The 12,395-nt window shown below is 43.8% G+C and overlaps 1 protein-coding gene across 2 annotated transcripts in view; it reads right to left on the bottom strand.

The window, feature by feature from the left end:
- Tsc22d3 (TSC22 domain family member 3) overlaps positions 1-11,901 on the bottom strand; it is a 67,176-nt gene extending 55,275 nt beyond the window's left edge. The window contains exons 1-2 of one of the 2 annotated variants that reach the window (XM_070039955.1): positions 11,884-11,901; positions 10,505-10,924 (exon numbers count right to left, since the gene is read on the bottom strand). In XM_070039955.1, the coding sequence (XP_069896056.1) occupies positions 10,505-10,818 (314 nt within the window). In that variant the 5' untranslated portion in view covers positions 10,819-10,924; positions 11,884-11,901. Of the gene's footprint in view, positions 1-10,504; positions 10,925-11,218; positions 11,419-11,883 lie in introns of those variants that run through there. The other variant, XM_070039954.1, reaches the window with a different exon arrangement.
- Between the last annotated feature and the right edge of the window lie 494 nt (positions 11,902-12,395).

The raw sequence follows: 12,395 nt of genomic DNA, 5'->3' as shown, positions 1-12,395 counted from the left end.
AGCAGGGTCCCCTTCAAAAAGCCAAACTCATGCCACTCCAACTCCCTGTTTGCTGCTAAATATGAGGATCAAGGGGGATTCCTTTAAAGCCTGGCACTTAACCCTGAGTGAAGACTGCCTTACACGGGGTAGAGTAGGCTTTTCCTTAAAAAAATGAGCTCCACTTAGACCCCCAGCAAGCTTCCAAATGCCTTGCCCCAGGGAAGCCCGCCACTGAGCAAGCAGAAGCTTGATGCCTCAGTAACCTGGCACTGTTACATAAGGTACTACATGAGAGGTGAGTCAGGGCCCTCGGGGTGGCCTAGGCCCAGCCTTGTCTGCAAAGTGAGGCTGAATGTCAGTGCTGAAGAAGGGGTGTCTAGGTGTGGTGAAAGAGTAAGCCAAAAAGGAGTCACTGGATCCACTTCTTTTCTTTCCTCTTACTTCTCACTCCCCTTTTCCTCAAGAATATCTGGAGCTAATCAACGGCCCACAGAGCTTGGGCAGTGAGAAACCTGGCCAGACCCTTAAGCTGTGAACACCTGTTCTCCATCTCCCTTGAAGAGAAGACAAAAGGGAGTAAGTTGAAAATGCAAGGTTATTTTTGTGAGTAAATTGTTCCTTGGAGAAAGGATTAAGATGCTCTATCTATATGCAGGGGCCTAATTTCAGGCTGGACCTATCTGAGCAGCATGGATCCCAAGTAGTGTGCCTAGGTCATCACTGACCAAGACTGCTTCCAATTCACTTTTCCTTGGGCTAGTATATATCTACACAATGGGAAGCTTCTCATTCAGTCTCCTGTCCTGAGATCTTACACTGATTAGACTATCTCCAGAAAGCTACAGCTATTTTGGGGTAGTGACTTCTATCTAGAAGGTTTGAACTCACATTATCTGCAAGTAAGATTCCCTTCTTTCTGGATAGCATGTGGAAAACTTTTGCTTTTGGTTCCTATTTTATCCCCACTTCATCTCCAATATGAGCTACGTTTCAGTGTGGAGGACACTAACTTCTGGGAGCCATTTTTCCTGAGTTGACTCTTCATTAAACTGAGGTTGCCAAGACTGGAATCTAGCCTTCTAGTTCTCACTGGGCTCCCATTAGCAAATAGAGTTCCATGAAGTACCTTGTCTGCCAAAGCTGGGGCATTACAGGCTAGTCCTTAACCCTTGTCCCATTATGGCAGGCATTAAGACAGTACAATATGTCCTAAGCCATATTTTTCTCTTCATCTAAAAGAGAAAATTCTATTCATCTTCCTGACCCCTGTGGTCATGGGATGCTCTCCCTTGAGTACACTGAGCACAACAAGTGCCCCTCCAAATGAGCCCAATATTTAGTTTCTCCAGGGCTCAAGAGGCTATTTCGCGACACCAACCAATTTGTTATGTAAACCCAGCTAGCCATGGCAGATTAGAGCTTTGCTGTTATCCTGAGGGATGCCTTACGTAAGAGGAGAAAGGTCAAGTAGGAGCAGAACCATGACAAGCAAACAGTACAATGGCGACCCTCAGTGCAGACATGGCTGACCTCATTCCTCCCAACCAATCTGTTGATAGGGGCAAGTACTATGATGGGCTCCATCATTCAGGGAGCTGAAAGACCCCATTTACCCAGACTCCTGGCCTTCAGGACCAGGTATGGAAAGAAGCCAACATGCTACCTGGAATGGAGCTTGTCAGTTTATCTAGAAGTACAAATATAAGTAAGAGTGTTAACCTTCTCTTCAGGCAATGAGGGAAAATAAGGTTACCCTGAAAGTAGTTGTATTCTAAGATACGGGCTCACATGGTTCCACTCAGGGTTAAACTAAGGAGTAGATGAAATTTATGCTCTGTTCTAATCTCCCTTCTTTAAGAGCTGAAGCTTGGAAGCAGACCTCTTTTGAGTTCTCGTGCTGTTCATGCAGTAGCCCACACAACCTGGGCCTTTTATGGGAGTAGGTCCTGTCTCACTCCTCTTCTCTAAACTTAGCCTTCTCATATCCTTTTTCTATAGAACCTTACTCTTATTAAGGTATTACCTTGGCTGAAGGTCTAAGAAACAAATTCACACAAAGCAGTGAATGACCAATAGTTCACATTTTACTCACGCAAAAAAATATATAGGGGTAGCTCACATTTTTAATCTATCTTCTCAGGAGGCTGAGATCTGGAGGATTATAGTGTGAAGTCAGCCAGGGTCAAAAAGTTGGAGAGACTCCATGTCCAATAAACCAGCAAAAAGTCTGAACAGTAACATGACTCAAGTGATAGAGTGGTAGCTGAGCAAGCAAGCCTGGCAGGTGCAATCCCCAGTAAAAGCAAAGCAAAGTATTGAAAGGAGAGGGTAACGGGGGTAAATAGAATTAAAGAAAAGAGAGGATGAGTAGGACCAAAGTATATTGTATCTGTGTACAACAACAGCATATTGGAACCAATTAAAACTGGTTAAAAGGGAGGAGAGTATAGAGGGGGTTAAAGAAGGGGTGAATTTCAGCAAAGTAAATTGAATGCATATATGTAAACATCCCGTGAAACTTTTTATACAGTTAATTTATGTTAATAACTTTTTTTAAAAAATGTTTACTAGATTCTGGCCATTGGTGAGATACCCATTATAATTTTTGCTAGACTTCAACTCATGAAAAAAAGCATAATATATCCCCATCTGGCACCATCACTTGTAAAATTTCTTACATTTCTTGCCATTGTAAACATTAGCACCAGCAGCTGAAGGGGGCAGCATTCTCCTTAAAGAAATACATATGTCTTCATTTCATGAGTGTTACCACAAATTATTTTGAAAAATAGAGGTTTGGGTAATGCCACTCCCAAGTATATACCTAGAAGATTTGAAAACAGTGACTGGAGCAGATATTTGTACATCAGTTCTCTTATCAGCATCCTTCACACAGAATAGAAGGTAGAGGGGAAGGGAAGGGATAGTGGGAGAAAAACAAAGGAGTGGGTAATGATGCTCAACAAGAAATGTACTCATTACCTTACTTATGTAACTGTAATCCCTCTGTACAGTATCTTTACAATAAAATTCTAAAAAGACATTACAAAGGGCCAAAAAAAGAATAAAAGGTAGAAACAATTCATATATATACTGATGAATGGATAGAAAAAATGTGAATCTCTGTGTGTGTGTGTGTGTGTGTGTGTGTGTGTGTGTGTGCGCGCGCGCGCATGTATACTGAGGCTTATACTCAGGGTCTGGATGCTATCTCAGCTTTTTTTGTTCGAAGTTGGCGTTCTACCATTTGAGACACAGATCCACATCAGTCTTTCTTGTGGTTAATTGGGAGATAAGAGTCCTGCCTAGGCTGGCTTTGAACTGAGATCCTCAGATCCCATCCTCCTGAATAGCTAGGATTGCAGGCTGTGAGACACAAGTACACAGCCAAACTGTATTGTTTACACATAATGAAGTATTATTCAGTCATAAAAGAGTAAAGCACAGTTTCATGCTTTAAAACACAGATGAAAAACATTATTCTGAGTGACAGAAGCTATTTACTAAATGATTCTACTTATATGCAACATCTAGAATGGACAAATCCATAAAACAAAGTTTTAGGGACTGGGGAGAGGAAGACAAGATGTTATTGTTTAATCATTATACAGTTTCTTTGGGAGATGATGACAGAATTAAGAAAATAATAGTGTTCGTACAACCTATTGTGAATGTACCTAATGACACTGAATTGCACTAAAACGATAAACTTAGCCAGGGGCTGGTGGCTCACACCTGTAATCCTAGCTACTTCAGAGGTTGAAATCTGAGGACTGTGGTTCAAAACAATTCCAGGCAAGAAAGTCCATGAGACTCATCTCCAATTAATTACCAAAAAAGCTAGAAGTGGTTCTAGTGGTAGAGTGCTAGCCTTGAACAACAAAGCTCAGAGACAACACCTAGGCCCAGAGTGCAAGTCCCAGTAGCAGCACAAAAAATGCTAAACTTTACATGACATACATTTGACCACTATTTCTATATTGTATACATATTTTATATTTATACATATCTTAATATGTAACATACATATACATACCCATAGTAGGCACTAGGAAGACACAAGGCTCACCTCATCTGGTAATGGACTGGCTTCCATATGCTAGCCTCCTAGCATATGTGATTTACATCTGTGCCTCAACAAAATGACCATTTCTTATATGTTGAGGTTCTCATGAGATATCCAAATCATGAATGTTGTTTGCACATGCATTTGTGCTTTCAACAGAAACGACCCCTTAATTTAAGAGTGCTTATTTTTTGTCAAGACTTCGAGACACTGAGGCTATAGTTATTTTAAATTATGTTGGGCTAAGGAAGGATTTTTGAAGCTGGATACCAAAGCAAAACACACAAAGGCAAAGAATAACAAGCTTACTATAGAAACTCAAAATATTTCTACAGCAAAGAATTTCATCCTCGAAATAAAATGGTAAATTAGTTGACAAAGGGTTGCAATCTCTAATTCAAGTTTTCTCACAGTGTAATCCACTTCCCACTGGTGCTATGAGAGAGGAGTTTAAGATTCTAAATAGTATGAATTTAGCAGGCTACCCATGCATTTCTCCATGCAGTGGCAATCTCTTCTCTGAAGAGGTAGGTTCAATATCCAAGAACACAAATTACAAATTTATAAATATAAATTTTATGACAGCACTTGTGTTAGAACTCAGTTGAAGAACATATAATTTTTTTCTTTGAAGACTCAATTTCAAAATTTATATTCTTTCCCTATGCTACTTTATATCAGCTTGATATACAATATTAAATGAATTAGCTCACATAAAGCAATCAAAATTATTTGCTATTATTTACTGAGCACCTGTATGTGAGAACTAGTTGATGCCAATCAGAAGCTTAACAGCAGAGTCCTGGAGGGGGTGGGAGGGAGGAGTCAAGGAGGGAGGGAGGGAGGGGATAGTAGGGGAAAAACAAAGAAGAGGGTAACAGTGCTTGATAGGATATATATTCATTACCTTACTCATGTAACTGTAACCCCTCTGTACAGTATCTTTACAATAATAAAATAAAATAAATCAAAAGTAGAGTCCTAAGAAATTTGGAGCTGAAAGGAATTCAGATTCAGAGTATTTCAGACCACTGGGAAGGTATGTGTTGAGGCCAAAGGTACAATAGAGTTGATTTAAAAGTTTTTGAGCTCGTCAGGCACCAGTGGCTCATTCCTGTAATCCTAACTACTCAGGAGGCTGATTTGAAGATCTCCACTCAAATGCAGCCCAGGCAGGAAAATCTGTGAGGCTCCTATTTCCAATAAACTCCTCAAAAACTAGAAGTGGAGCTTTTGTGGCTCAAATAGTACAGCATTAGCCTTGAGTCAGGGATAGCACCCAGGCCCTGAGTTCAAGCCCCAGGACCGGCACCAAAGAAGATGTTTTTGGACTAGGCACCTGTATCTCATGCCTATAATTCTAGCTACTCAGGAGGTGGCTCAGACCAAAGGATTGTGTTTTGAAGCTAGAGTGGGCAGAAAAGTCTATGGGATTATCTCTAATTAATCAGAAAAAAATCTAGAAGTGGAGGTATGGCTCAAATGATAGAGTGCCAGCCTAAAAGATAAAACCAGGTGCAATGGCTCAAATCTGTAATCTCAGCTGCTTGGAAGGCTTGAAGTTTGAAGCCAGCCTGGGCAAAATGTTCACAAAAACCCCATCTCAACCAATAATAGATAGGTATACTGGTTTATGTCTCTCATCTCAGCTATGCAGAAAGTATAAGTAGGAGAACTGTGGTCCAGGCCAGCATAAACTCCATATCTAATTTTAAAAATAGCTAAAACAAAAAGATTTAGGGGGGTATGACTTAAGTGGAAGCATGACTGCTTCACAAGGTCAAGACTCTGTTCAAGCCCCTTACCAACATTCCCCCCTGCAAAAAAAAAAAAAAAAGGTTTAAAAAAGGAAAAAAAATAAAGAAAAAGGAAGAAAATAAGAAAAAATATTTGGGGACAATCTTAGAAATACATAAATTTTAGATTATGACAGCCACACTCACAAGACTGGAATATTGCCAAAGCTGCTATCTCCTCCACTTGCTACAGAGTATTAAATGGCTTCTGATTTCAGTTTAACAAGTTTAAGCATTTTACACTTGAATTGGAAACTTCAGCTGCTTGTCCAGCACATTCTATCTCCCATCTAAATATTCCAGTATTAGAAGCAAATTGAAAGTACAAAGCAGGATCCACTAATGAGAGGGTGACCACCCTAGTTTTCCTAGGACAATCCCAATTTGATCACTGAAAGTCCTGTGTCACAAGACCAGGATGGTTGGTCTCCCTACCTAATAAGGACATTTAGAAAGGTTTTTGGCTCACATTTTCCTCTCTCATTTTCTAATAATTTCCTTATTGTTATAGTTCTTTAGTGTTAACAATTTTTTCTTTACAAATATTCAATATACCCGAGAATCCATAATCTCTGATCTTTCACTGTGAGAACTAAGAAGTTACTTATTTTTTCCAAGCCCCAATTTCCTTCTTTATAAAATGAAAATGGTGATGATAGTATCCATTTAATTGGTTTGTGTAAATACTAAATGAGAATATGCAAATATAATGTTTAGTATCATTATAAATGTTCAATAAATATTAGCTATTAACCTATAGCTGTTATATAACATAAAATTGAAGGGAGGGTGTTTAAAATCCATCTCTCAGAAAATATAACTAATTGATGAATTACATATGTCTCCACTCCAAAAATCTCTTTTAAGATATAAAACCACTTTTAGGTTTTAAAAAAATTTGATAAAATTACTTTTTGCAGATGATATGTCATGGTGGTGTGAAATATGCTAATTGCATAATTTTACTATTGTGCCAAGATAATAAAGCTCTTTCTCAAAAAAAAAAAATAAATAAAGCCAGGTGCCCATGCCTAGCTACTGTGATGATGACGTTTCAAGCCAGCCCAGGCAGGAAAAATCCATGAGACTCTTATCTCCAATTAATCAGCAAAAGGCCAGAACTAGAGGTGTGGCTCAAGTGGCAGAGTGAGAAGAAAAGCTCAGGGACAACACCCTGGCCCTGAGTTCAAGTCCCAGAACCTGCACAAAATAAATAAAATACACTTGTCCCCATAATAGTTTAGAGGCACCCTTTACATATAAGCAGGCTGCATACCCATCTCCACTGATTCCCGTGTGTACAGAGAACTGTCTAACAGAACTACATGTGCTTAAAACTGAAAAATTAAGAAAAACACATTTAAACTTTAATAAGGATTTTCCAGGATAAGATTAAAGTTGTAACAATCTTTACATGGGACCACTACAACATCATAGCAAAAGAAAAAAACTTTATGGAATAGTGATTTTCTAAAAAGCCAAGGGAAACCAAGCAAGTGAACACACAGTTCTACCCTCAAACTGCTTATACTCTTGCGCTCCAAGGAAACAGAGAGCTAAGCTGGAAGCCAGGGAGAGGTCAAAGTAGACAAACTCGATAAAAATCAAGAATGTGCCCTGCCCTCTTCCAAAAATACGGGAGCCCTCACAGTAGGGGGGATGGGGGACAGGAGGAGGAATGGGTAGGATAGATTCTCGAGGCAGCCTTGAAAGTCAACAAAGGAAAAGACTCCCAAACAGGAATCTGAAACGTCTACTCATGAAATGAACTAGGAATAAAAATGATGGCTGAAGTATGAAGATAGAAACCCAGGAAATTAAATGAAGTAAGGGAAAACAAAGTTCACTTAGAAGACTATTCATCCCAGACCCTGGAGAAGCCCCTTGACCAGAAGTAATGGTTTCCTAGTTTGCTAAGGAGCATGTCATTCTGTGTAAAGCTAAAACTGAATTCAGAATCTCCAATCCCAGTTGTCAAGGAAAGTAAGGGAATTATTTATCCCACTAGAACTATAAGGTTATTACCTTGTAGGACCTTGCCACTGTCTCCTTAGCCCCAGGGAATCTTGGCAGCATACCTGCTTGCTTCACAGGAACAGTTTAGGACAAGAGATTGCTCTCATCCCAGGAGGCATGATGTCCAACAGTGTACCCCCTCCCTCTACCAGTGCCTCAACATCTTCCCTACACATACAATGCAGCAGTTCTAGGCTTTGCCCCAAACTGAGCATCAACAAACCTCTATCTGGAGTGGATGAAAAAGGAAATCTTCCCATTCAAGAAACTCAAACAGGCAGGATGCTCCTGAGGTGTGGCACAAGTGAATACTTCCATCACCAGCTCATAGCCTTATTCCTAACTCACTAAGGCTTGATCTTCCTAGTTTCAGAAGTAGGAAGAAAACCTAAAAGAAAAATTACACTAAAACCATGGTAGGGTAGTTTCTCTCCCAGTTGGACACAAACGCTACAGTTCCAGGTTTCTTCTCTCTGCTCAGCTCCCAACAGAGCCCAGCAAGTTTCCAGATCGTTAGGAACCTGTTACACATTTTGCTCTGCGGGGTTTCAGCATCTGTGGGCTGAATGCACTTGTAGTAATCTTTTACTCGAAATGTAGATCTCTCGAAACCTGTTCTGTCCACAACCTGGTTTATTTTAGATAATAATTTGACAACTAAAGTAGAGTAATAGATGGGAAAGCACTTCAATGGTACTGAAAATGACTGAAGAAATACAATTTGTTATAAGGACATTAATGAAGTCTGCAACCTTGCTTGTCTCTGCCTGGAACCACTGGAGTGAGGGGGAGGTGATGATGTAGAGCGAAGGGAGGCAGACCTTATCTTAGCAGGTAGTGAGGGCAGGCTCCTTCATTTTTGTATTGTTTAAAAATCTTCCTATTAGAGTCCCACAGCCACCAACTAATTTACAACTATTTTACAAGTACTTCAGAATATCTTATCACTTTGGACTAACCACTTGCCCATGACCTAGAATTTGAGCTAGAAGAAGGCTTAGAAAGACCACAAAGATCAGGTGACTTAGAAAAAGGTAAAGCCATACTTTTGCTACCACCTAGGCCTCCAGAAGCACAGCAGGGATGTCTTACTTACATAACCTATGCCATTGAGCAAGAGTAAATCCACCCTTGTGTACACATGTACACACACAAACACACCAAACCTATTATGCCTCAATTCTTGTAAACTGTTCACACTAGAGTGGCTCAGCCTGGAGGACAGCAACCGTCTGTGGGCATTCCCATTGTGTTTTTTTCCCCCTTCACTCTCACTTTTTTTTAAATTAATTAATTTTTGGGGGGGTCTGGTCATGGGGCCTGAACTCAGGGCCTGGGTGCTGTCCCTCAGCTCTTCAGCTCAAGGCTAGCGCTCTACCACTTGAGCCACTTCCGGATTTTTTCTTTTTACTTATATGGTGCTTAGGAATCGAACCTAGGGCCTCAGGCATGCAAGGCAAGCATTCTACCACTGAGCCACCTTCCCAGCCCCTCCACTCTCACATTCTTACCTCCCCAGCAGGCCTTTTAGAAAATTGGACTTGCACTCCAACACATGCTTGCATTAACAGGGATTTATCTACTCCCCATACTCCTGTCACACAATGTTCTTTAGGCACTTGGGAGATGTGTCCTAAGATGCTCTCTGGAGCTGCTTTTTACCTACATGGATTCAAAGACTGTCATCCATAAAGGATGTGGTATCTGTCCAGAAAACTGGAAGTGGTGCTGTGGCTCATGTGGTAGAGAACTTGCCTTGAGCTGAAGATATAAGGGACAGTGCCAGGCCCAGAATTCAAACCTCATGATCAACAAAACAAACAAACAAAAATCATAAGCTGACGCAGATGGCTCACGCCTGTAATCGTAGCTACTGAGGAGGCTGAGATCTGAGAATCACTGTTCAAAGCCCGAGCAAGAAAGTCCTTGACTCTTATCTCCAATTAACCACCTGAAAACCAGAAGTGGTGCTGTGGCTCAAGTGGTAGAGTGCTAGCCTTGAGCTGAAGAGCTCAATGAAGTGCCCAGGCCCAGAGTTCAAGCCCCATGACAAAAAAAAAAAAAAAAGTAAGTAGCGTCTGAAATTCTCACCAGTCTCTGACTTTTTCCCCTTTTCACAACCCTCCCCCTCCCCCTGCAAGCAGCCTACTTTATCTTGACATTTTGTTTGTCTTCACAGGCAGTTATAGCTACTCCGTAATTTCAAAGCCTTTGCACTTTCAATTGGAATTTGCACATTTAGAAAGAGGCTTGTGGGGGGGGGGGGAGGGGGCAGGGGCTGGGCTTCATAGAAGTCCTCATGACAGAATCTCCTAAAAGGCTGTGGAAATGTATGCATTTGAGAAGGGGATACTGTCCATGTCCTTCAAACCCATAATTAAGTCTGCCCACCCTCTGCGTCCTCGTGTTTCCTTGAAGACTTTGCAGGCACTCTTCAAAATAGGTTTGCACCTGCCAGGCCTCCCCTGAGCTCTGCAGCACTCCAGCTGGCCTCAAGTTCCAGTCATGGCAGCTTGTGAGCCAGACCTTCCCAGTGCCCCCTCGTGAACTTCCTGGCTGCCCCTTTTTAGCAGAGGTGGGGATCCAGCCGAGGCCAGTGGGAGCAGAGAAGTCTCCCGTCCACCCCGTGTGTGCAGCCACCCACCTGTGGAAGAAGAGCAGGATGGAGAGCATGGTCTGGTCGATGTTGCGGTTGCAGATGCCCTCATTGATTAGGTAGCAGGGGTCCCGCAGCACAGGCTCCAGCGAATCCTGCCGCATTATGTTGTTGAGCTTGTCGGTGTTGAGATTCTCGAAGACCAGCTTCTCCTGCAGCTGCCGAAAGTTGCTCACGGTGGGGCTGGAGTTGTTGTTCCCACTGCTGTCTCCCTGGAGCCCACTGCGGTGGGCCAGGTCCAGGCAGCAGTTGCAGCAGTCGAGGCCGACAGGTGAGCGACAGTCGACTTTAGACTGAGCCATCTTTTCAGTCTTGGGGGCCCCCTGGTCTGCGTGTTCAGGGGTGGTTGGCAGGTGCGCGCCTGCCGGGTTGTCCTCAGCGGACTCCAGGGTGCCTAGAAAAGACAAGCTGGACGAAGAAGAGTTGGAAATTAGCGCCTAAAGCCAGCCACCCCTCGGCTCGGCCCCCTTCTGGTTGCACAGCTCAGGGTGCGAATAGAAACAGCTGGACAAACAGCTCTGAGCGGATCCTTCGGGCTCACTTCCTCCTCCTCCTCTCCTCGCCCTCGTCCTCGTCCTCCTCCTCCTCCCTCTTCTCTTGTGACTGAGGCCTTCTCTCCCTCTCGCCCCCCAACACGAGGCGCCACCCGCAGCCCTAGTTCAATCCCAAGTTTCTCAAGTGTGGGGGAAGCTCCAGGCGGACCTGTGGCGGCAGGAAAGGCAGGCAGCAGGGCAGACGGAGAAACCGGCGAGCCTTTGCTCCCTCCCTCCTTGGCTTCCTCCCTCACTCCCTGATGGCAGGCGTTAAGGGCTCCCTAGGGCTCAGCCAGCAGTGAGGTGACTGGATCTGAGAGAGTGGAGCGAATAGGGGGCGTGAGAGTGGCCCGCCTTGCCCAGGAGTCTGCTCTCCGCTATGACAGCATGTAAATGACTCCCGGGGGCCGGTGAAGGCCAGCCCTCCGCCGCTTCTCGGGCCGCCGCGGACCAGGTCTTCGCCCCGCCCCGCCCGCCTCCTGCCCGCTGGCACCCAACGCCCGCACAGTCTCGTGCACCCTCGCCGCCCAGCTCCTACCAAGTCCCGCCGGAGACTCCTGCGGTCGGCGCCCCAGTGCCCACAGCGCATCTTCCGCCACAAATGTGCGGATAGTCTGGCGGCAGCACCGCGCCTCCCTAGGGCGCCCGGCCCAGTGTGTTTGAATCTCCGCTGCCGGGCAAATGGTGCTAGTCCCACTGCCAAGCAGCCCCCTGCAGGAGGAACGTACAGCCCCACCGCCGGGGGGGGGCGCGCCTCGTTTGTCAGGGGGTGTCGACAAAAAGCAGTCAGAGGGTATCGAGTTTTACATCAGAAGTTCCCAAGAATCGTCTTACTCAAAAGTCCTAGAAGCTCGCTCCACGTCTACCCCCGTCTCCTCCCTTCCAGAGCAAAGCTGTTCTCACCACCACCACCACTTGTTCGCTCTTCACTTTCCTGAACCCACAGTGTCCCTCCGCGTCCTCAGTTCACCCCCTTCTCGGTCTCACCCGCTCCGTCTTTCTCTCCCCTTTCTCTTGCTTGGCCACAATTTCTGTCATTTTTCGGTCCTCCCCCCCCTCATGTTTTCCTTAAATAAAAAAACGTACTTTGCACATCCCCTGTAATTCCCCCCTCATATCCTCTTCCCCCTTTATTAATTTCTTTTCTTCACCTTTCCTTGACTTAATTATTCTTTTTCACCCCTAAACCCCCCTCCCTTGTTCGTCTCCCTTCACTCTGCTCATTTATTTTCCTCTTACTTCTACCGGGCAGTATTCCCACTCTTCTACTTGATTTATCTTCTGTTTTTCTAAACTTGCTCTGCTCCCTTTTTTCTGATAACTTCAGGTGATGTCAGGCCTCCTTA

Source organism: Dipodomys merriami, unplaced genomic scaffold, assembly GCF_024711535.1.
Source record: "Dipodomys merriami isolate MVZ:Mamm:240054 unplaced genomic scaffold, mDipMer1.0.p SCAF_3, whole genome shotgun sequence".
In the NCBI taxonomy this organism is placed as follows: Eukaryota; Metazoa; Chordata; class Mammalia; order Rodentia; family Heteromyidae; genus Dipodomys; species Dipodomys merriami.
This window is presented reverse-complemented; position numbering and strand designations above follow the sequence as displayed.